Source organism: Hoplias malabaricus, chromosome 16 (assembly GCF_029633855.1).
Source record: "Hoplias malabaricus isolate fHopMal1 chromosome 16, fHopMal1.hap1, whole genome shotgun sequence".
In the NCBI taxonomy this organism is placed as follows: domain Eukaryota; kingdom Metazoa; phylum Chordata; class Actinopteri; order Characiformes; family Erythrinidae; genus Hoplias; species Hoplias malabaricus.
In genome coordinates this window covers 11,621,263-11,646,331 of record NC_089815.1, presented here as the reverse complement: position 1 = coordinate 11,646,331, position 25,069 = coordinate 11,621,263, and the positions used below count along the sequence as shown (strand labels likewise).

The 25,069-nt window shown below is 36.2% G+C and overlaps 1 protein-coding gene across 3 annotated transcripts in view; it reads left to right on the top strand.

Moving 5' to 3' along the window:
• The window catches only part of trpm1a (transient receptor potential cation channel, subfamily M, member 1a), a 29,197-nt gene extending 8,718 nt beyond the window's left edge, over positions 1-20,479 (top strand). Inside the window, exons 7-26 of one of the 3 annotated variants that reach the window (XM_066647210.1) lie at positions 1,347-1,419; positions 1,985-2,085; positions 2,718-2,888; positions 3,448-3,582; positions 3,722-3,772; positions 4,173-4,313; positions 4,835-4,864; positions 5,328-5,617; positions 6,891-7,119; positions 7,497-7,628; positions 8,418-8,555; positions 8,883-9,011; positions 10,241-10,492; positions 11,031-11,223; positions 12,981-13,001; positions 15,353-15,497; positions 15,855-16,060; positions 18,890-19,022; positions 19,324-19,861; positions 19,898-20,479. In XM_066647210.1, coding sequence (XP_066503307.1) covers positions 1,347-1,419; positions 1,985-2,085; positions 2,718-2,888; positions 3,448-3,582; positions 3,722-3,772; positions 4,173-4,313; positions 4,835-4,864; positions 5,328-5,617; positions 6,891-7,119; positions 7,497-7,628; positions 8,418-8,555; positions 8,883-9,011; positions 10,241-10,492; positions 11,031-11,223; positions 12,981-13,001; positions 15,353-15,497; positions 15,855-16,060; positions 18,890-19,022; positions 19,324-19,861; positions 19,898-20,479 — 3,690 coding nt within the window. Of the gene's footprint in view, positions 1-1,346; positions 1,420-1,984; positions 2,086-2,717; positions 2,889-3,447; positions 3,583-3,721; positions 3,773-4,172; positions 4,314-4,834; positions 4,865-5,327; positions 5,618-6,890; positions 7,120-7,496; positions 7,629-8,417; positions 8,556-8,882; positions 9,012-10,240; positions 10,493-11,030; positions 11,224-12,980; positions 13,002-15,352; positions 15,498-15,854; positions 16,061-18,889; positions 19,023-19,323 lie in introns of all 3 variants that reach the window. The other 2 variants (XM_066647211.1, XM_066647212.1) reach the window with 2 other exon arrangements.
• Positions 20,480-25,069: the final 4,590 nt, after the last annotated feature.

The window sequence follows — 25,069 nt, the reverse complement described above, 5'->3', positions numbered from 1 at the left end:
CCCGCGACCCTAAATTGGATAAGCGGTTACAGATAATGGATGGATGGATGTTGTGCAGCATGTTTTCAGTTAAACATTTCCAACCCATTCCTTCATATAGAGCAATTCTATTGGATCAAGGTCAGAATTCTCAGCTGACCATTACAAACCATTCATTTTATATTTCTTTTAATCCTTCTTTGATAGAACCACTTGTGTGATTGGGTCTGTTATTTTGCTGCATGACCCACAATCTAATGAGATTCTCTTCATAGATAGATATTATGAACAAATATGAACAAATATGACAATTTGTTGGTGAAATTCAGAATTCATTATTTTATTAATGATGGCAAACTGTCCTGGCCCACATCCAGCAAAACAGGCCTGAACCACAGTATTACCACCGCCTTTCACTTTTCAGACATTACAGTTCTTATTTAAACCAAAAAGTACAATTTTGGTCTCTTCTGGTCAGATTCTGTATTGAAAACAAATTTATCTGAACAGCCATCTTGCTGAATATTTAGCAAATTGCCAATGGGCAACTTCTGGAGGGCTGTCGCTTTCTATTTGCAACCCTGCAATGAACATCGCTGCTGTTCAGTGATCTCCTGACAATTAACTCACTAACGTTAATATTAGCTAATGTGACAAACGTTATCCTTTTCTTTATATCTTTATATTCGTGGACACTTTTGTGAAGCCAGTTCACCTACCAATGTGTGTTTTTGGACCGTGGGAGGAAACAGGAGCACCCGGAGGAAACCCACATGAACACTGGGAGAACCCCTCACACACAGTCACCTAGAGTAACGCATCTTTACATCTTCACACCACTGGTCAAATATACAATGCCCATTTCCAGAAAGGTTTTGCCATTATATATAATGCAAACAAGCCTGTGATACATTTATTCTCATGATCTTTTTTTTAACTATTAAAAATGTAAAATAATAATAATTTTATTGTTTTGGCTGACCAACATTTGACTGGCACAAACACAAAGAAAGTTGGGACAGGGGCAAAATAAGAGTAAAGCATATAGGACATTCAAAACCTTTTTAAAGCATTCCACAATAAACAGCTGGAACTGTTAAAGGTGAGACTGTCATGATGGGGTATAAAAATATAGAAATAAAAGTCCACTAAAGGCTCAGTCATAATATATGAAACTTTATATTTCATAAAGTTCATAAGAAATTATCAGGCGGTTCAAAAAAGTTCATGTCGCTATGCAGGATTGAAAGGAATTTATGTTTTTTTTTTCATTGTGAAAACAGTGATATATTTGTCAAATAAATTACATTTTAGGGTCCATCTAAACAGCCACTCTTAATGTGTCTCACTTCCAACTTTTCTTTTAGATTACAGTGTTTCGAATGGGCTCAGAGGGACAACAGGACATTGAGATGGCCATTTTAACTGCTCTGCTCAAAGGTAAAACGTCTTCACCATACTGACCTCTTGTTGTCATTATATGGTCTTCAAAAGAATAATTGGAGAAAATTACATATAGCACCTTAAATGCCAACAAATGCTAAAATGTCATGATGAATGAAGCAGTAGAAATCTTTCAGAATTATTTGAAAATGATCATGATCCTTTGACTTCTATTTGAAGTTAAGAATGTATTCTTTCTCCTACTGTAAAATAAGATATTTATAAACAACAAGTTGTATACATGCCAGAAATAGCAACAATATGCATAAATAAAGCCTTTGTGTTAATATTTACAACATATCACATAATAACACACTGTAGACTCTGCTAATGAGAGCATGCCATTAGACCAGTCTGTGAAAAAAATGTATTACTTTGTTTAAATTAGTGCATAGATTTATTATGTTGCACCTGCTTTAAGCAGGGGCAATATTATCCGAAAATCATATTATTATTATTTTTTTATTATTCTTATTATTCCGCGTTTCCTTGTCCGCTTAACTAGCTGCATCTAATGTAACAATGTGACTTCTTCTTTTCGGTTAATTTTGTTTTCTTCTAGGCACAAATGCTTCAGCTCCAGACCAGCTGAGTTTGGCTCTGGCTTGGAACCGTGTGGACATTGCTAGGAGTCAGATCTTTGTTCATGGCCAGCACTGGCCTGTAGGTGATATCAGGAGTTACACATAGCACACATGAGTTTTAATGATGGCTTAGAAAACTCTCTCTTACAGTCAATCTGGTGATACCCTCAAGGGTACATTTTTAGTTAGAGAACATTATTATACCATATTCTATATTAATTATGGATTTTAAGTTGTATTGGTTTCATCTGCAGGACTTATATTTTGATTTTGTTTTTTTATGTATTTATTTTTATTTTACACAATTCTAAAATGAAATAGTACAAATATTCACTTTTCTTCTGGAAAGAATGTAAAGTACCTTTAGGGAACACAACTGGACTTTAAAGCCACTATTGTACCTTTAAAAGGTACATATTTACACTGTTTGTACCCTTAGTGACCAATAATGTACCTGTACAGTGCCTTTTTTTCTGACAGTGTAAACATGTGTGTTATTATCTCAGCAAAGCATCTAAGCACAGTTTAAGAGATAAAACATCAAAACTCAAGAGGAGATTCCTGGACTCTTTTTTCACAGGAGAAATATCTGAGCAGCAGTAGACTTCAGTTAAAGTCTCCACCATTTGGCAGAAATTACAAAGATAATACGGAGATCTCTTCTTGTTAGGTAATTTAAATTCTGTGTCATACATTTCTAAATCCTTTCAGCCTTCTGGTTCTTTGCCTACATCAAGTGTTCCTACAGAGAGACCCAAAAGCCCATCAGGAACTCGTGGCAGCAAAGGAAAAGCAGCTCGTGCCAAGAAGGGCAGAAGAGGAAAACCTAAACCTGAACCCCCTGAGGAGACAGACCCCAGAAAACTAGAGCTGCTAAACTGGGTAAAGACCCACTTCTTAGAGTCCTGTATTAAGTACAGGCATAAATATTTAGCCTCAGACTTCATTAGTGGTCACAGGACGCTACCCACCGCATGCTGTTAGATTGATATATTTTGATGGTGGGATATTCTCAGCTTGGCAGTGACACTGAGGTGTTTAAAAATTCCAGCAGCACTGCTGTGTCTGATCCACATGTACCAGTGCAACACACACTACCATGAAATTTGCCAGAGAATGATCCACCACCCAAAACTGAATTATAGTGGCCTTGTAAGTTCCAGAAGAACTGGAACTTCAGCCCACTAAAGATAATGCCTTTGGCTATTCAGTATAAACAAATATATCACCCTAGGTTTCTAGAGTTATGGAAAGTGGACTATCAAAATTTTGACTTTTTTTATCATATGAGTGAAAAATTTGAGTACTAAATTTTATTACAGCGGATTGTTACCCATATCATATTCCAGTGTTAGCTAGGGTTTTATAATGTTTTTTGTTGTGCCACTAGTTTGTTGTGTGTGAGTATATTCTGATCATTCTGTGTGTCTCGGTCTGTCAGGTGAACTCCCTGGAGCAGGCGATGATGGATGCATTAGTGCTGGACCGGGTGGACTTTGTGAAGCTTTTGATTGAGAATGGTGTAAACATTCATCATTTTCTCACTATTCCACGTTTGGAGGAGCTCTATAACACAGTGCGTACACACACACACAAACACACACACACACACACACACACACACACACACACATTGTGTTGAGTGAGAGTAGAGAGGGTGAGTAGGAAGTGCTTCTAATAATTTTCTAATGCATTACACTGCTTGTGTTCTACAGAAACTGGGGCCGACCAACACATTGCATTTTGTGGTCAGAGACGTTAAAAAGGTACATTGTGTGACACCTCTGATTCTCTATCTCTATCTGTGTGTGCATATGTGTGTGTGTGTGTGTGTGTGTGTATGTGTGTATTGTGCATACTCATTTCAAGAACAAAAAATTTGCAGATTATTTTACTTTTTTGTTTTACTGTTTCTTGATAAAATAATAATAATAATAATAAATGGTAATAAATCTGTATAAAATATAAAATAAAAAATAATAATAAATCTGTCTGCCATTGGATAGGACTTGACATGTAGGCAGAATCTACTTAAAAAAAAAAACTAGAAATTGATTAATATTATGGTTATAGATTTTGCTTGATCAAGAAAAAAAATCTAAGAAACAGGCAGATTTCAGCAGCTGAAAGTAAACCCCCGGTCTTTTCAATAACCTCTGTTTACAGGGAAACCTTCCTCCTGATTACCAGATCACTCTGATCGACATCGGGCTGGTTCTAGAGTTTCTTATGGGTGGAGCTTATCGCTGTAACTACACCAGGAAAAGTTTTCGTACCCTCTACAACAATCTGTATGGTCTAAAAAGAGTGAGTTCCAAAATCCCCTCATGTTTTAAGTGTTTAGCTGCAACTCTCCCCCTTTACCCACATTCAGTATACATGGATCTATGAATGTGCAATTGTCTGAAGTTCAAAGGCCATGCCCTGCTAGTTGATGGGACTGGCTCTTTTAATACACACATTTGTCATTAAAAAACACTGAAATTTCAAAGTTCAGCCAAATCTTTGGCTGGTTATTGTGCACATAATAAGGGGTTTTTAATTAACACTCAAAAGTCTTTCCAAGTGAAAAAGGCACATAAAACTAATAAAATTGTTTATAAACATTAAATTATATTAAATTCCATTATGCTTCCACTTTTTTTTCATAAAACTGTGTCTGATCCTTGTTGTGTGAAATACACCCAAAGTTCCATATTTCCAAAATTAATGTTTAAACAAATATTTAAAAAGTCATCACCTTATTATTATTATTATTATTATTATTATTATTATTATTATTATTATTATTATTATTTTCATTTTTTAAATTCTCTCTTTCTCTTTAGCCTAAAGCTCTCAAACTACTGGGCATGGAGGTAAGAAGCCTGAATTTATTTTTCATATCAACTGTTTATGGGTTTTTTACTCCTCCTTTGCCACATTAACAGTTTCATGTTGGAGCATCGTTCTCAGGATTTGATGGCAGCCATGAAAGTATGACTGTGGTCAGCTACTGATGTTGGATGATTAGTTTTTCATCACCAGCTCATCTCAAATGTATTGGATGGAGCTCCATCACTCCATAGGTGTTGTGTTCCACTGCTCAGCTAGCCATTGTTTGACAGTGGACATGGTGAACTTTGGCTCATATGCTCCATAGTATCCCAACTTAATTGTCAGTGATGGTTCATAATGTGTGTGCACAGAACTTACTTGTTATAAGGGCTGAAAACAGATGTTTGAATATATAGTGTATTGTTCTACTTTTATGTGTATCTACTACTTTTTTTTTAATTCTTTGTTGATCCAAATGCTTCTGCCTTTGTTTCCCCATTCGAGGATGATGAGCCACGGACTAAGGGCAAGAAAACAAAGAAAAAGAAGGAGGAAGAGATAGATATTGATGTGGACGATCCGGAGGTCAGCAGGTTTCAGTACCCCTTTCACGAGCTGATGGTGTGGGCTGTGTTGATGAAGCGCCAGAAGATGGCACTCTTCCTGTGGCAGAGGGGTGAAGAGGCCATGGCCAAGGCACTGGTGGCCTGCAAACTGTACAAGGCCATGGCTCACGAATCTTCCCAAAGCGAGCTTGTGGACGACATCTCTCAGGATCTGGACAACAATTCAAAGTAAGGAATCACTTTAACACAACGGTATGGAGTCAAATAACAAATCAGTGTTCTGACTGGTTAAACAAAACTCATGATCTGATTGGTCCAACTAAATCTTTACTATTGGTCCATCAATTGGCTTTCAAAACAGTCATAAATATGTAACTGCAAAAGGAGATTCACACAAGCAGCAGAGAAGGTGAATATGTGGATTTTTTTCAACCACATTGAAAAACTCCCACTGTCACATTTGGAACCTCAAAAATGTTTGCTTTGGTACATTTTAAGCTATTTGAGGCATACTGATACACACATTCACAACATTTGATTTACAAATGCAAATCTTTTCTACACATTTAAAAATTATTAACACATTTGTGAATTTAAATTATTTTTATTGTTGTTGTTGTTTTAAATTTGAGCATTCCAATACATTTGTGGATTTAAATGTAACATGTATGTAGTTGCTTAAACGCAGCTACAAATTCTGTTACATCTGTGAGTATTGTTTTACAAGCTTAAAATCTTTTTGACCCTTTTTTGACTCCATATAACTGTACCGATGAAACATGTTTCCCTGTACATTAGTGTATTAAAGTGCTTCTCAGTTGTCATCCTGCATATCTTATGTGGATGAAAACATCCAGCCTGTATATTTCTGCTATTAGTATGTATTTTAAATAAAATATATCTTAGTATTAAATCACTTGTGTGATTTTATCTTTTTTTTTATTATAATTTACAGAATATTTTGATATTTAATATCTCTTTTGAGTACTATTATTTGGAGCAAAATGATACTTGAAACATATTATTGGCCAATAAAATAAGACACTTTTCACTTTCAAGTCAAAATTCAGTTTAGCAAAAAAACGTAGAAATAAGTGGGAGAATTTGTGTTATTATTACAGCAATCTCATACTGAAGATATACTCCCTACATTTAGAATGATTTCACTTGCTAAATCTTTTTTAGTATATAATATGATTAGAACTGTAGGTCATTCTGGAAAAATGTAAATGGTCACCAAGCTTGCTTCCGTTCAGTATTTTCTTTATAAGTTTTTTTATTAAATAGATGAATGTTTGATTTTGGTTGAAGTAGAAAACTGCAAATTGTTAGATATACAGAAGGAGTGTTCGTCAGTACTGGGTTTATTATGTCTTCCTAAGATATTATAATACTTTTTTTTATGTCCTGTTGTATCAGATGAACCAATAAAATGCTGAATACACTGGAAGAAAAATGTATTAAATAGTCCCTGACTCACTCAACCTTTTTTCTGTCTTAGAGAGTTTGGTCAGTTAGCTTATGAGCTGTTGGATCAGTCCTACAAACATGATGAGCAGGTGGCCATGAAGCTGCTGACCTATGAACTGAAGAATTGGAGTAACTCCACCTGCCTAAAACTGGCTGTGGCTGCCAAACACAGAGACTTCATTGCCCACACCTGCAGCCAGATGCTACTCACAGACATGTGGATGGGCTGCTTGAGAATGGGCAAAAGCAATGGCCTCAAGGTACATCACATGTAGATAAACTTAGTAGAGTTACCAAACAAGTCTTCAGTTTGCAACTTTGCCTTCACTGTTGTATTTTGCTCCTTCATCTTCAGTTTTTCCAGATTCCCAGGATCTCATAATGATATTATGTGCACTTAAACTGCTGGACTTTTCACTTGTGCTCAATGTTCATAATCCATGTTCATAAAGTCTTTTTGGGAATATGATGCAGGCATTCATTTCATGAGGGTATTTAACAAATCTGTGGTTTTTTTTTTACTTTAAATATGTTGTTTCTGTACTGTCTATGTTTAGATACAGGCCAAATTAGATTTACAGATTAAGTCTATGTGTTTTCATTTACATTTCACATGCTGAGCCAATTTTTTTTGCAGGTGATACTTGGCATCATATTTCCTCCTGCTATACTTCTTCTGGACTTTAGGATAGGGGATGATATATCTTACCACAGCTCCAAAGGAACAGAACAGGCAAAAGAAAAGGAGGATGACACCAAATCCAATAAGGTGAGAGAATGAAGATCACTCATTTGTCATCCAGAAACATACCACCCCTCACAAATGACAGAGGATCCCTTCTAAGCTTCATCTCCATCTTCTTGAGCTTATGTTACTTCTTCATAGGACCTCATGGGACACACATGAAATGACCTAATTCTGTTTTTACACTGTCAGTATAAGGTGTTGGTGTGTAAAATTAACTTACATCTAGACAATATATCTAACATTTCTCTCGTTAAAATTTATGCATATCATTTAAAGGGTTTTTATATTACTATTTTTTTAACCATTTTAAATCAACACTAGGTAAGATTTTATATTTTTTGCCCCTGGGCTTCCCATACAATTTAAGAGTGTAATTCAATTTACAGCAGTGTCCTGAAGTCACAGGGGGGTGTGGGTGACCCTGCCTACCTCTAAAAGTTACAAAGTGCAGTTTCTGCAGTGCTAAGGCTCAAGTATCAAAATCAGAGGGTGTATTCTCCCTATTGCATCTCAGTGAAGCATCACAATGATTCTGAAGCTGAAATTTTAAGGTAAAATACTACCTAGTGTTGCTTTAATTGAATGTATATGCTGCACAGTGGCATCATATGTAGTGCTGCTGCCACAGATCAGTGACACTGGGGTTCTCGGTTAAAACCTCTGCCTTGGCCCACTGTCAGTAAGGAGTTTGGTGTGTTCTCCCTGTGTCAGCTTATGTTTCCTCTATTATCTCCAGTTTAATCCTGACAGGTCTATTTGCTATGTAAAAGGCATGAATGCATGGCATCATGATTTCAATATCTGTTTTAGGATGGAGCAGTGAACGTGGATGCAACATCCAAAAAAGGTGATGAAGAAGACACCAAAAACAAGCACAAAAGAGTGCCCATTGGAAAGAAGATATATTATTTCTACAATGCACCATTTACCAAGTTCTGGTTCAATACAGTATGTGAACATTCCACTGCTGAACTTGCATAAATTGCTTTTGAATGATAAAATAATCTTTGAGGTCAATGTGTTTGCACAACCCTGTGCAGTTTACATAAGATTTTTTTTTCATTTTATAAGTGAAAAAATGTTAAGTCATCTGGATATATATTTTAAATATGACTTTATTCAGCAAATTTTAGTGCACTTTTGATGAGTACATTATATTCAAAGAATATATATTTTTTTCAATATGTTAACAGTATCTAATATGTAGAACTACATTAATTAGCCCAGGAAACACAATATGTATGTCATAATTGTTCATGTGCTCTTTTTTTTCAGATTGCTTATCTGGTGTACCTCATGCTGTATAATTATATCATCCTGGTGAAAATGGAGAGATGGCCTTCACTGCAGGAGTGGATCGTTATCTCCTACATTATCACTTTGGGACTGGAGAAAGTTAGACAGGTGAAGGCCAAGTGTGTTTTAAAATGGCTGTGAATAGCAGTATGGTATGAGTAGAGGTGTGTTGCAATGTACAGGCATTTCAGTTCAGTTTCAATGGATTTGATCTTTCCACAGTATTTTCAATACATTTTAAACATTACTAGTATTTTAACGAGAAGCTTAATCTATCTTTTACATCACTGATTTGTAAGCTTTAGCTTTTTATTTGGGATCAAGTGTGAATCAAAAAGAGATGATGATGGAGAGTGATGGTAGGTGAAGGATGTTCTCAGACTAAAACACTAAATATCAATTATTCACCAATAGATGAATAATTTTTCATATTTAGATGGTGAGTATTTTGGTATCAATTAGCCTGCTTGCTAACATGCTCTAATGAGCACAAATTGGATAATTTAAGGTTCAAAATTCTGTAAATAATCAGTTTCATAAATATTGTTTGCTATTTTTAGTGGTAAAATATGTCCTCTTTAAGTAAGTTTTGTAAATGAAATTTCAGTTATACTCAAGCTGTTTTTTATTTGACATAATTTACTATTACTGTATTATTATGTGATTTTAAAATAATAAAATATTTAATTAATTTATTGTCTGTAAACGCTTATCCAGTTCAGGGTTGCGGTGGGTCCGCAGCCTACCTGGAATCACTGAGTGCAAGGCAGGAGGAGGCACCAGTCATTCACATGGCAACACACACACACACACACACACACACACACACACACACAGATCTATGGACACTTTTGAGTCACCAATCCACCTACCAACAGTATTTTTGTACAGTGGGAGTAAACTAGAGCACCCAGAGGAAACCCACATGGACATTGGGAGAACACACCGTTCTGCAGTCACCCAGAGCAGGACTTGGACCCACAACCTCCAGGTCCCTGTGACACTACCTGCTGCGCCACCGTGCTGCCCCTTAAAACTATTTTGTGATTTAAAATGATACATAATTCATTTGTGATTATTTCATAAAATTAACAATACTTATTGGATATATATTGGGCTAATATATTGGATGGCCCTGTGAAGGACTGGCACCCTCATCAGGGTGTGTTCCTACTTTGTGCCCAGTGATTCCGGGTAGGCTCCGGACCCACTGAGACTATAAATTGGATAAGTGCTTACAGACAATGAATTAATGAATGAATAGTATATTGGATGTGTAAAGTAGTAGATGAGAATCTTTTGTGTGTGTGTGTTTGTGTGTGTTTGTGATTGTTCAGATTCTCATGTCAGAGCCAGGAAAGCTTAAACAGAAAATTAACGTGTGGTTAGAAGAGTACTGGAATATCACAGACCTCGTGGCCATTACTATGTTCCTGTTGGGCTTGTTGCTACGGTTACAAAATGAGCCATACATGGGCTATGGACGTGTCATCTACTGTGTGGACATCATCTTCTGGTACATCCGGGTCCTGGATATCTTTGGCGTGAACAAGTACCTGGGACCATACGTCATGATGATCGGTAAAATGGTGAGTATCCAGTGAAAGGTTTTGTTGCTTAAAAATTGCTTGTTGATGGCTCATGAAACTTACTAGTGACTCATGTAAAATCCTTTAGGAGAAATAGCTGCAGACAAAAAAGAGAAATGAGGAAAATGAGATGTGGGTTAGTTAATCTCAGCAAATCTAAGCACAGTGACAGTTTGAAAATATGTCAGTATCGGCCAATGTTTTTTTAAATGATCTCAACACTTAAAGGCACAGTACAGACATTTATTCTTCACTGATTCTTTTTTCATGTTATGAAACAGCGACTTGTACTGACACCTTGTAGCCTGAGTTTATCAGAGCTTCAATACTAAACATATTTTGATCATGGCTGCCCCCATGTGGGGAGTCAGATGGTCTTCATTTATAAGAGTTGCACTATATAAAATAAAATCACATATATTGTTCCATATTGATTGTTCATTATAGTGGTAAAAATGACTTATTGTACATTTAAATAGCCATGAATGTATTGTAAGAACTTAACGGTGCAAAATAATACGTGTGTTGTGTTTTTCAGATGATTGACATGCTGTACTTTGTGGTGATCATGCTGGTAGTGCTGATGAGTTTCGGTGTGGCCAGGCAGGCCATCCTTCATCCAGACGAGGAGCCCACATGGCGCCTGGCCAGAAACATCTTCTACATGCCCTACTGGATGATCTATGGAGAGGTGTTTGCAGACTCGATAGACCGTAAGACTAGAATTCATAGTAAGATTCTGTTTCCTGATTCATGGACGAATGACCAGTTCCTGTTCCATTCTTCCAGTCCCTCAGTGTGTAATTATGGTCCCCATGAGCCACTATCCATCTCTAATGAGACACTCAAACATGCTTACCATCCCACCACTCATCCACTCATCGTCCCTAGCCATGAGTGTGTATGTGTTATGGACGGAGTGTGTGTGGTTGTGCCCTTCCTTCCTCTCTCTGTTTGTGTCTTCTACAAAAGTTCTGATATTATAAAGAAGCCAGATTAAATCACCTAAAATATATAGAACCATTTAACAAGGCATTAAATTGGGAAAGTTTCCAATAATCCTGATTTGGTATCAAATATCTCATAATAACTTATAAGTTTTTATGAAAAAAAACTAACATTTATAAAAAATGTTTTTCATAGTTATGGGAAAGTCTAATTATTATGGGATAGCAAATTATAACTATTAGTCAAAGTAATGGAACAAATCCTTCATTAGTTTGAATATTAATGCTCTACATATTTTCTCAGGTGGCATAATGTTATACTTTATTTGAAAATATGTATTTTTCTTGTATTTTGTTTTATTTTAACATGTGTTTTTGTTCTTAATTTATGTCATTTTTTCCTCTAGATTTTCTAGAAACATTGAGTTGCTTTTATGTGTTTTATAAGGGTTTTGTTTTAAAGTACTGTTAAAATTATATAAGTATCCTCTACAGGACATGTTCAAATATGGAATTTAGCTAATTTTCTACTTTTGTTCACATTGGGAAAAGCTGAAAATATACTTAAATTATGCAGATGTACTTAAGTTATTTTACTCTTGGAACCATTTGTATGAAATCACTACTGTATACTAAATCACTAGGCAATTTAAATTACATTGTTACACTTTAATTTCTAGAGTGTACAGACTCAACCCAAGTGATGTAAGGTCATGAGGCTATGTAAGTTTTACTCTAGTTTTAATCTACAGTTAAATGATAAGTGTAATACCCAAACATACCCCAACACGACCATTAACAAAAGGGATTTACGGGTTTTTTTTTGTTGTATTTTTTTATTTGCATTCTGGCATGTTAACATGTCTGGCATGTATGCTTTTATATTTCAAACTTTGAAATATTGAAATGTTTAATAAAAACAATACTGGCAAAGTTAAACTTAATATAAATTGAGTGTACTATTCATGTTATTTTTACTCTTTTAATAAAGTTTAAATATATTTATTTGCTTAGTGCAGCATGAGGCATATATATCTAATTTAAGTATTGTAATTTTTAATACTATATATTGTCGGATTTTGTGTTACACTTTTGTATTTATTAGAGATCTGTTTGTTTGTCTTTGTTTCTGACTTTTTTGTTTCATTTATATTTTAAGCACATTCTTAATGTGTTCTTAGAGTTTAATCCTGCAACTCCGAGATCTGTACTTCAGTGGTATTAGAGGAGTGTTGAAAATAGCATATGACTAGTTCACTCAGTATACTTTGAGTGTAACTTTATATAGTTTAAATTACAAATTAGTAGTGATTTAGTATATAGTACATTAGTGATTCTAAAATAACATAAATACATAAACATTTCAGCACAACTGAAGTACTTTCATAATTTTTTTCATGAGAGTCTGGGTTGGAAACTATGAAATCATATATTCTATGCCATATATTGAAGTTACCATTTATTAATATTTCATGGTAAAATTGGTTAATTGTTCTACTCTCATGTCTCTTAATGTTTTCAATGCTTCCCACAATAACAAGTTTATGCAATGGAGATCAACCGTGAGTATTATTCCACAATGAATAAATACAAATATGGCACAAATATATACATAAATCTTGCATCACAGGTGGCAAAAGCCTTCATAAACTTATTAATTTCAAATGTTTATTTCTTTTAATGTAGATTATTATGGTTCACAGCCAATGAAAACCCAAAAGTCATTATCTCAGAAAATTAGAATAATAAACACCTGCAAAGGTTTCCTAAGCCTTTAAAATGGTCGCTTGGTCTGGTTCAGTAGGCTACACAATCATGGGGAAGACTGCTGACTTGTATACTGTATCCAAGTATTTTAATGGAAAGTTGAGTGGAAGGAAAAAGTGTGGTAGAAAAAGGTCCACAAGCATCCGGGATAATCACAGCCTTGAAAGCCATTAAAAAATTTTGGGGAGACATACACAGATGTATCCAAGACATCAGCTACAACTGTCATATTCCTTGTGTCACTTATGACCCAGAGACATGTGCTCAGTGTGCTTAGTGGTCCAAAATCTTGTTTTCAGATGTAAGTAAATTTTAAATTTCATTTGGAAGGTTCCTAGACTCTGGAAGAAGGGTGGAGAGGCACACAATCCAAGCTACTTGAGTCAAGTGTGAAGTTTCCACAATCAGTGATGGTTTGGAGAGCCATGTCATCTGCTGGTGTTGATCCACTGTGTTATATCACACCATATTAACCACAGTATCACTGTGCTTGAGTGGCCAACAAACTCACCTGACCTAAACCCCTAGAGAATCTATGTGATATTGTCAAGAGAAACAATGCAGACAAGCTGAAGGCCGCTATCAAAGCAACCTGGGCTTCAGTAACGTCTCAGCAGTGCCCCCATGCCTTGCTGCACTGATGTATTAATTCATGCAAAAGGAGCCCTGACCAAGTATTGAGTGCATATATTGTACATATTTTTCAGTAGGCCAATATTTTTGTATTAAATCTTTTTTTTAAATCTGTCTTATATAGTATTCTAATTTTATGTGATAATGACTTTTGGGTTTTTATTGGCTGTAAGTCATAATATTCAACATTAAAAGAAATAAATGCTTGAAATAAATCACTTTGTGCATCTCAATAAATTAAATTATAATCTAAAAATTAATTTATATCATATATAGTACTGTGCAGAAGTCTTAGGCACCAAAGATAATTAAATATATTTAAACTAATGCCTTCTTAGTGTGATGCTTGTATAAAATTATATATAAACACAGTAAATACAATATATATATATTTATATATATATATATATTGTGTGTATATATATATATATATATATATATATATATATATATAACAAATAAGAAATATAAGACCTTTTTTATTTTTCTGTAAAATAGTAGTTGTGAGTGAGTTTGAAGAACAATATTTTGTTCAGATTGTCCTTGATTGCATGAATTTGTTAAATCAACAGCACACGTTATGTAAAAGCATTATTTATTATCAGGTAAAACTAGGTATTGGATGATAACCTCAAATAATATGGACTGCCACGAGGAGAGATTTGGAAAAATCAACACATTTGCACACAGAATATCACACTTAGTGGAATAATGTTATTAGGATTTATTCTAATGTTGGGTGCTATTTGATGTTTGTTTCTTGGTTTTTAGCAAATAAACACTTACTGCTCAGATAAATAGTTTTTTAAATCTCATAATCTGTGGTGAATGTGTGAGTGTGTGCCGCACTGCGAAGGACTGGCGCCCTCTCCAGGGTGTGTTCCTGCCTTGCACCCAATGATTCTGGGTAGGCTCCAGACCCACCGCAACCCTGAACTGGATAAGCAGTTACAGACAATGAATGAATGAATGAATAGTATATTGGATGTGTAATGTCTGGTGCCTAAAACTTGAAAACTTGCACAATACTGTGTGTATATACATACAGGGTGGGCCATTTATATGGACACACCTTAATAAAATGGGAATGGTTGGTGATATTAACTTTCTGTTTGTGGCACATTAGTATAAGCATTAAAACCAAGCACACCATTGTTTTTCTTGAGACATTCCCAATAAGTTTGATGTGTCACATGACCCTCTTCCCATTGAAAAAACAAAAGTTGGATCCAAAATGGCTGACTTCAAAATGGCCACCATGGTCACCACCCATTTTGAAAAGTTTTCCCCCTCCCATATACTGATGTGGCACAAATTAGAAGTTAATATCACCAACCATTCCCATTTTATGAAGGTGTATCCATATAAATGGCCCACCCTGTACGATATATATATATATTGTTCCTTTACTTCCTATAAAGTGATTATTTATTGTTACTTTTAATTCCTATAAATAATATGAAATAGTAGGTTATGTCTATATATCCATCTAAATGAGTTCTTCTGTTGAAAGCACCCTGTGGTGAAAATATGTATGATGAAGATGGAAAGAAGCTGCCACCTTGTATTCCTGGAGCTTGGCTAACACCTGCCATCATGGCCTGCTACCTGTTGGTAGCCAACATCCTTCTGGTCAATCTGCTCATCGCTGTATTTAAGTGAGTCAGAAACAGAAATATACAGTATATGTGGAAACCCTATTTATAGGGTTCAGAGGTTTTAGCCATAACCTTGCTAACGGGTGTATAAAATCAAACACATAGCCATGAGTCCTCCACAGTCAGAAATGGCAGTAGAATGTGACGTACCAAAGGGCTCATGAGGCTCTCTTTGCCACAAGTAATTTTGTAAAATGTCTGTCCTGCTAGAGCTGCAACTCTAAATGCTATCATTGTGAAACTGAAGCACCTAGGAGCAACAAATGCTGAACAACAATTTTTACAGCATCCTTTAGACTAACATAGCTGTTCCCAAATGTCAATGTAATAGATTTAACTCAATGTTCTTCTTAACAGTAACACATTCTTTGAGGTGAAGTCCATCTCTAACCAGGTGTGGAAGTTCCAGCGTTATCAACTGATCATGACCTTCCACGACCGTCCGGTTCTTCCTCCTCCCCTCATAATCTTCAGCCACATCTACATTGTGCTGAAGCGCTTGTGCTGCCGCTGTAAGAAGAAGAGAAAAGAAGGAGAACTGGACGAACGAGACAAGGGCCTGAGTAATTCACTTTTTATTGGTTCACTTTATTATTACAATGCACTTCATATGATATTATATTTGCTAATGCAAATTAACTATTAAATATAAAGAAAATAATTTTTAAATAGTTATTTTTAACATTGGCATCACCACAAGTACATTCTGTGCCTGGGAACACCTGTTTGTTCCTGTGGTTTGCCGCTGGAAGTCACCTTGACTAATGCCCTCTCGGGTACATAACCTCTGGCGTCTAAATTTTTGATTGCCTCGACCAGGTTGACAGTTTGAGGAAAACTGAATGAACAAGCAATTAACGAGTTTAAGAACTTATATAGAATAATAGTAACTTAGAATAATAGTATTAGCTAAGGAGAATGTGCCATAACCAAAATATTTATACAGAATAGTGTTCATCATTTTACAAACGTTTACATACGCACGAAAAAGACAAAAAAGTAAATGAGCAGCCACTTTCCCAGCATTTACAAGCCTTTACTTTCCAAACCCACCTTAAATATTTCGACTAGACAAGGCTGGTTTAACTTATCGATTTTCCCTGCTACTATAAATGTTGTTTAGAAGGCAGACCCTGATAGCAAGGAGACGGTGGACCACTGTTGGCCCACTGAGGGCAAAGTTGGAGGTCCACTAGTGTTTTCTGGGCGGACCACTGGTGATTAAACATAATTTTAGACAAAATGCCACATTTTAGCACTTTTCCATTCACAGTCCAATTTACAATTTTTTCCTTCATTAGGTTCATTTGTTATCCTTTATAAATAAGATTAGTAAATAATTTTAATTCAGCACAGATTATTTTTAGCATAATCGCTTTATAGCAGGCATATTCATTATTATATCTCTAATAGTTGCTGGTAATATTTGTTTTAGTTTGTTTTCCAGAGTAAAATTGTCTATGAATTTAAAATCTTTTTGAGGAGATTAAAAATTAGTTATATCCTGTTCACAGGACAGTAATCTGAGTGGTCCGATGGTGGACCAGCAGTGGTCTACAGTCGGTTTGCCAGCCTTTTTCAGCCAGTGGACTGATATATGCTCACTGTCTAGGGAACTTTGCTTCTTATTTACAATTTTCGTAGTCAAACATTTTGTTCCAACGAGTTTTGGCCTTACTAAGCTCTGTTCCACCTTAAGAGCCAAAGCTTGCGCTATAGCTTTAGAAACCTTTTGAAGTAATTACTGTTTATCAATTTAAATCACACAAATCAATTAGTATGTGATGTCACTAAACATTTAACTACTTAAGTGAAAGGCAAATATTAAAAAGAGCCACTGCTGTTTTCCCTGCATTTAATTCCCTGAATTTACTGTCTAAACCACATTCAAATTTTACACTACACGAGGCTGGTGTTATTTTACTATTAACCATAAATGTCATTTTAAGAGGCAGATCCTTGCTTTTTATTCATAACTTTTGTATTCAAGCGTTTAATTCCACCTTAAATGGGTCTGTTTATGAGTCTTATTTGCATTATTCTCCAGCTTCTTATTGAAAACTAATTTTCACCCTAAACAGCTATGTGAAGCTAAAGCTAGCTCTACGTTTTATAAACAAAACACTTCTTATTGGCAGTGTTCTGTATTGTTGCTTCTAAACTGCCTCCACCTATTAAACACAAGGCCAATATTTTCTCTTCATCTCTGGTCGTGGAGATTTTTAGAAGGGCAATGGGTCTTTTTGGGTCTGGTAAAATATTAACTATTAAATATTAAAAACATTAACTTTGTTTACTTGGTCATTTCATGGCTGCAAGACATGTAGACCTAGCAGTGGTGGGATTGGACTGTAAAATGATTAGACCGAGGCAGGACCTCAGAAGTGGGATAGTTCCTCTCCGGACTGGAAACTTCTCAAAGAGAATATACTGCTTCAGCAATGCTATGAGAGGCAGCAGGGTTTTAGCTTTGACTGTTTTCTTAATCCAGTGGTTCCCAAACTTTTTCTGCCATGACCCCCTTTTGAAGATGAGAAAATTTTTGTGTGCCCCCCACACTTTCATACTCCCCCCCAACCCTACTCATACATATACACATATTTTGCTTAAAGCTCCACTGGAATTTATACAGTCATACAAAACTGCAAATATTTATAGAAAAAAACAAAAATAAAGTGATTGTGCTTAACAGTCATTGTTAAACATATTTGCTCCTAATTGTTTCCCTGCACAAAAAATTAATGATAAAAGAGCTTCCAGAAAGAGAAAAAGACTAAAACCTGCACATTAAAAATGACACATTTAATCCCCACATCTCTTCAGTGACTGGTATGAGCTTGCTTTTAGATATGCCTCATCGTATTTTGTAGTATTCCATTTGGAAGTTGTGGCTTGAGAAAACTCATCATCTGCTGCATGTTTAGCTCCCACAAACTTGTCCACATTTTTTAGCAGTGCTCAAACATGCATAGCTCATTTGCTTTGCCACGCCCCCTGCAAAATGTCTGCGCCCCATGTTGGGAACCATTGCTTTAATCTATGATCACACACCCTGGACATTTTATGACTAAGTACAGTAAATATCTTACAGATTGCTCCTTTAAGTAATATTTTTCTGGACAAAGTGTGTTATTCCAATGGAAGAATTTTTTACTTGTTTCAATAAGTGATCCTTAAAACAAGCAAAATAAATTTGCTAACGGAATTGGGTAAAAACTTTTAAAATAAATACATCCTAAAATATGAGGAATGAAGTAACAGGTCTATCACTAAAATTGTATATGAACTGAAAATTTGAATGATAAATATTAACTTGATCCGATCAAATAAAAAGTTATCAACCACATTATCATCAATTAATATCACATGGTTTACTGGAAACTGCTTTTCAGAGCTGGTTCTGAGTCCTGATGAGCTGAAGAATCTATATGAGTTTGAGGAGCAGTGTGTGGAGGAGTACTTCAGAGAGAAGGAAGATGAGGAGCTGTCTTCAAATGATGAACGCATTCGAGTCACTTCAGAGAGGTTTTGAGCTCAAACTAATTTTACATTAATGCCTATTAGAGAACCTGAGAGTATCAGAGCATATAAGAATACTTAGAAACCACATGAAAAGTCCAGTTATGTGTCTCAGATAACAAAGTCATCAGTGTCCCAATGCTCATAAAACCAGGGACAGCCAGTGCCCAAATATGCACTCACTACAGATTAATTAGAAATGATACTAGTGAGCCAATGGAGACACATCCAAAGTTTTTCATTTGTATCAGTGATGTATCGCATTTTAAAAATAAATCCTTTTGCTCTAATACTTTTTAATGCACAGAGTGGAGAACATGTCGATGCGTCTGGAAGAAGTTAATGAAAGGGAGCACACCATGAAGGCCTCCTTACAGACCGTGGACCTGCGTCTGGGTCAGCTTGAGGAGTTCTCTGGGCGGATGATGCGAGCTCTGGAACGTATGGCTGGCATTGAGCGTTCCGACCTGGTCCGGACACGATCTGGAGGCTCAAACATGGGCGACTGCTTCTTGCGGCGCCAGAGCAGTATCAACAGCAATGATGGCTACAGTCTGTACCGCTTTCATCTGGACTCTGAGGAGGTCACCTGTGAACACAGGGGTCAGGACAGTCCAGAGAGACGTAGCAGCCTTTGTGGAAATGAACCCCTGATGCCACCACATGGGAGTGTCCATTTGTTTGGCACCACTCTGGATGTGCTTCCCTCAGATCAGAGGAGGCGCTCTGCCTCCAGTGTGGATATTCTAATCTCACCTTGCAATCCCCAAGAAGAGGTTCAAGACACTAGAAGCCCAAAACTGACCTCAACTGAGCCTCCAAAAGATCCCCATTCCCTGCTGGATGCAGCACTGGAGCGAGCTGGTGTCATGAAGGGAAAGACCAGGCTGGAGACAGTGGTCTCATATCCTTTGGAGAGGGCTCAGTCCTTGAGGCAGTATCCCGCTGGAGCAGTGACTAATTCCCTTTCACCTGAGAGTAGAGCCTGGAGCACTATGGTCTACTCTTCAGTGGGGCAACCAAAACTAGGGTCTGAAGGTGAGACCTGGGCCTCAGAACCCTGCAACCTACAAGACCAGGTGAGCAGGTCACCAACAACAGGTCGCTGGACCCCTCGCTTCGAAAACAAAGTGCATCCCTGCCATTTCGGACACTTGCCCAGGGTATCCACAGAGAAGCTTTCAGAAGGAATAGCAGGGTCAGGGGCAAGAGAGGATGAATTCATTCCAGCCGAAGACAAGGAACTTGGGACAGACACAGACAACTTGTTAGTAGCTGAAGACCGAATGTACCCGGCTCTCAGGTCCAAGAGTCTGAACACAAATCCCCGTAAGATTAAAACCCTTGGCGACAGCATGGAAAAGCCTCGAACAGCCTGTAGTGTCAAGGACCTGGTTGGAGCTTTTGAGGTCAACTCAAGCGACAATCAACCATCTACAGAGAGAAACACCTCCCAGACGTGAGACTCTGAAAATCATCTTCCTTATCTAAAATCTAGTTGATATATTTGTCTCATTTTGAGATTGCTGTAAGAAGATTATAAAATTATGTAGGGTATTTTAAAGGCTGCATTGGCAGATTTTTTTTGTTCTTAAAATGAGAAACAGTATCTTCCAATATAATCATGAAATATCACAGAATACATAAAGCAAACAACATATTATTTGCTTAATGTAAATCCTTATAGCAGTCTCAAAATACAAAATTTCAGATATATTTGCTAGATTTAATATGGACTTTTCACTGTTCATCATTTTTTGGAGTGGAACACTGAAGAATATACAACAGCTGGCAGAATTTAATAACTGCATAGATTACAACAACTATATTTGGACCTAATATAGAACTAATAGTCAAGATATTTTTTTTAACTAAAGAGTAATACACTGATATACTTTGATGGACATTTTGGTGGACTTGTTCCCATTACATATATGTTCATATACATACTGAAGAATATTAATGTGAATAAGTAATTTTAATAGATGATGGATATTTTTTTGTTGTTGAGTTTTTTTAAGAAAAAGGAATGAAATCTACCTCGGTGTACTATTATCAAGTTATTATCACACAGTGAAATAAAAGAAAAAAAACTAATTGCTACACATAATGTGACCAACATCACATTTACAGCAGTTGATTTCTGAATAAAGGAAATTAGTATTTCTCCTACCACTGTGAAATCCTTTTAAGTGTATGTGGGTTTTTACCGTTAGGGGGAGCTAGTATACTAGAGACAGGTATTTATTTGGAGGTATCTCTTGTTCTTTTCTCGTGTCTTAAAGGAATACTACGTAATATTTAAAAATGACAGATTTTTTTGTTAAATTATTGTGATGCTTCACCGAGCTTCAATAGGGTGAAAATAGTCTCTTTGGCTCAGCACTGAAGAAATTGTACTATGTAACTTTTGGTGGATGTTAGGACCCCCTTCTCCACCTCATCAACTCTCACACACACACACACACACACACACACAGATACCAAATACTGACACACAGATACCAACCACTGATTTCAGTAGAGTACAGTACTGTTAAAAATACACTTGGGAGCCCCAGGAACAAAATCCCAAGTCTTAAATAGTGTTCCTTTAAAGTCAGTGTAATAGCATGCAGGTGTCTGAGGGCATTATTTCCTTTTAAAATAAGTTCTACATTTCATGATATGCATCACTTTAGTTTGTACACATTTTCAATATATTCATATAACATTCATTCATTCATTCATTCATTCATTATCTGTAAGCGCTTATCCAGTTCAGGGTCACGGTGGGTCCAGAGCCTACCTGGAATCATTGGGCGCAAGGCAGGAATACACCCTGGAGGGGGCGCCAGTCCTTCACAGGGCAACACACACACACCCACACATTCACTCACACACTCACACCTACGGACACTTTTTGAGTCGCCAATCCACCTACCAACATGTGCTTTTGGACTGTGGGAGGAAACCGGAGCACCCGGAGGAAACCCACGCGGACACGGGGAGAATACTATAAATATAACATATATTGTTTACATTTTTGGCAACTGAAACTTAACTATAATTTTAAAGCTGCGCAGATAAATAAAACATTCGTGCCACAATTTATATTTAAGGCACAATGGTAAAAAGTTTTCTTATGAAAGAAAACCAGGGCCATGCCCCAAACAACTTTTATGGGTGAAAAGGTTTGTAGATTTCTCTCAAATATTGATAAAATCATCTACTCAGGTCATAGGTAGGAAAACATCCCATGAAAATATTATCATAAAACACTAACTGTTAATTTAAAATTGTTCTTACTGACATGATAGCAAAACACTAGTTTAATGCAAAAAACCAGGTGGCGCAAGTGCACACAATGTCATATATGACATAAATAATGTAATTTAAAGCTCTAAGATTATATTTCACATTTCTACAATGTTTATTAGTTTTAAATTAAACGTGTTATAAACTACAAAATCAAGATTTAAAACTTGACATTCCTACTGCATTTATGGCAATCCCCAATCATCTTGTTCGGAGCATACATCCTCACCAGTATAAGAGAGAATGTGAAGAAAGAGAAATGTGGAAGAAATGTTAGGTATATAAAACCTCAGTCGGTGCTGATGTCTGGGAAACAAAAAAATTAGGAAAATTCAAGATGTTTTGATAAATGCAGAATTAGCGGTCATTTAAATACTACACAAAGAGATTTTCAGTTTTGTTTGAAGACAGTGAGGGACAAAGAAGAGTCTCGAGGTGTTTCTCTCATGTGACTTAGAGCATGATGGCTCAAGCCGAGCCATACTTGAGCCACCAAGCACACAATGGCACAGACTGGGCTGTGATCATTATCATTGTGTAGAGAGAGGCAAGCCCATTCCTAGTTTTTAGGCAAGCATTAGGTACGAAAATCTGATGTGGGCTGCTTCCGGAAGGTAATGCAGCAGTGGAGTAGACTGAAAGAACTTTGGATGATTGAAGACCAGCCATGCTGCTGCGTTTTGGATTAATTAAAAATATTTTGTATTTTTCATGTGAAATTTTTGGCCTAAAATTGGTGTAGTTAGCTGTTTTGCAAAGTACATTAGCACACTGTTATGATTACTACAGCTGGTAAGTGAAGCAGCAAGAGGTACACCTTTAAAAATTAGCTTATTACTTAATAGTTAAGGAATTAATAACTACAACATTCAGAGGCAGACGTTAGAATTCTGTACACGTGAAGACAAAATACAAAACACTCAGCTGAAGGAAAAAATGTGGCCAATCCTTACATCATTAGAGCCCTGAATACTGTTAAACACTACAAGCACTGGACCTCTTTGAGCTGCTGATACAAACACAAAGAGCCACCTACTCCAAGTGCTGTGCTGTGTTACCTATATTTAAGGATATCATTTTTGAAAAATCTTGCTTTTCTCTTTTCAAAACACTTAATATCATTTTCCAAAAATGTTTGTCTGTAATCGTAATTATTTTTGAATAATTATTTCAGAATGGAAGTATAACCAAGGATGCACGTATTTCTGTAATGAGACAGAGATGGTACTTATACAGGGTTATACCAGGTTATGCACAGGTTTGCTTTCCACAGCCTGCCTGCTGCCCTCCAAAATTATCTCATGACCTCAGGCTGAACAACTAGGTAGGAAAAAGCTTATTAACAAGCTACATTTATGTGTTATTACCAACCTATTTCATTCTGTTTTCAGTCTTCATATGATAATACTGTAAAGGCCTTGGAAGATGGTCATTGAGACATAGCCACCTTGAGCCCTTCGAAGGGCATAAATGCAAAAACGAAGCAAGGAAGAGGCAGTATTTGGAGTATAGTGAGAACCAGTGATATCACACTCCAGCAGACACCCTTCAGGGCAATGTTGAGCCCCTCAATAACACATCACACTACACAACAATTCCAAACACACACACAACAACATTAACAAACACCAATATATCCTATAAACAGTAAACAGAGGGAGATGTGGTTCACACTATGTATTCCCCTGAGAATCTCAGCCCTGCCCAGTCTCTGGCAACAGTCATAATATTCACATGCTACTAAATTTAGTCTTCACATGATAATTGAGTAACAAAATCACAGAAGCTAGCAACACAGATGAAACTCTATATCTTCCCCAAAAGCAGATCAAATCGACTGTGTAAAGTATTTTAAAATACAAATAGATGGCTATCCTTTTTTGAAAATATGATGGATGAAGTGCCAGAATGGTAAACATGCTGTATTTGAGGATTCATCTTTGAGATTACCATCCTTTACAACACAGAGATATAAATGTATGTGTATATAATGTGGACTACAGCATTTAAAATAGTCGTCACTTATCAACCAGATAGTCTGTGAGGTACATTAAAATAAATAAAATGTTTTCAACTAGACTTGATGCTACTATTGTTCAGCATCAGCACTATCTACATAGGAATCTTTATAATACACGAAGAATTTCCATCCACATAACTTCCATTCCAACCAAGCCAGAGTTTTAAATTATGTGGTACATATTTAATTGTGAAAAATGAGACGCCTTTCAGTTGTGAAAAAAAACCCTGGTTCTAATTATGAAGTCACATTCACAGTATGATTTACCATCCTGATCATTTCCCAATCAAATAAATTCCCAGAATGTTTCAAGAGGTATGTTCTAGAATGCAAACAGATTATATTAGGTGAATGGCCTGTGGAGCAGAGTTGTGGAAGGACATTAGCTATAGTATGTTATATAGTATATTCAAACACAAGCATGATTACATTCACAAAACCAAACAGCCTTTCCACCCAACATCAAATAATGTCTTTTAGTCTCTCTCCTTCTCTTTTATTTATGTGGCTGCAGACCCACCTCAGTATGTACAGCTCAAGGAAGGCTGCAACCGTGGCATGACTATAACAGATTGAAAAAGTGATACTAATTTGATTAGTTGATTAATAAGTGGATGAAAAAGGCAAGAACCAGGTTAAAGTAAAAATGTAATAAAATAAAAAAATATATCAAAAACTCACACAATATAAATTACAAAAGATAGTTTAATCTTTATACAATATCAGTTTACACTGA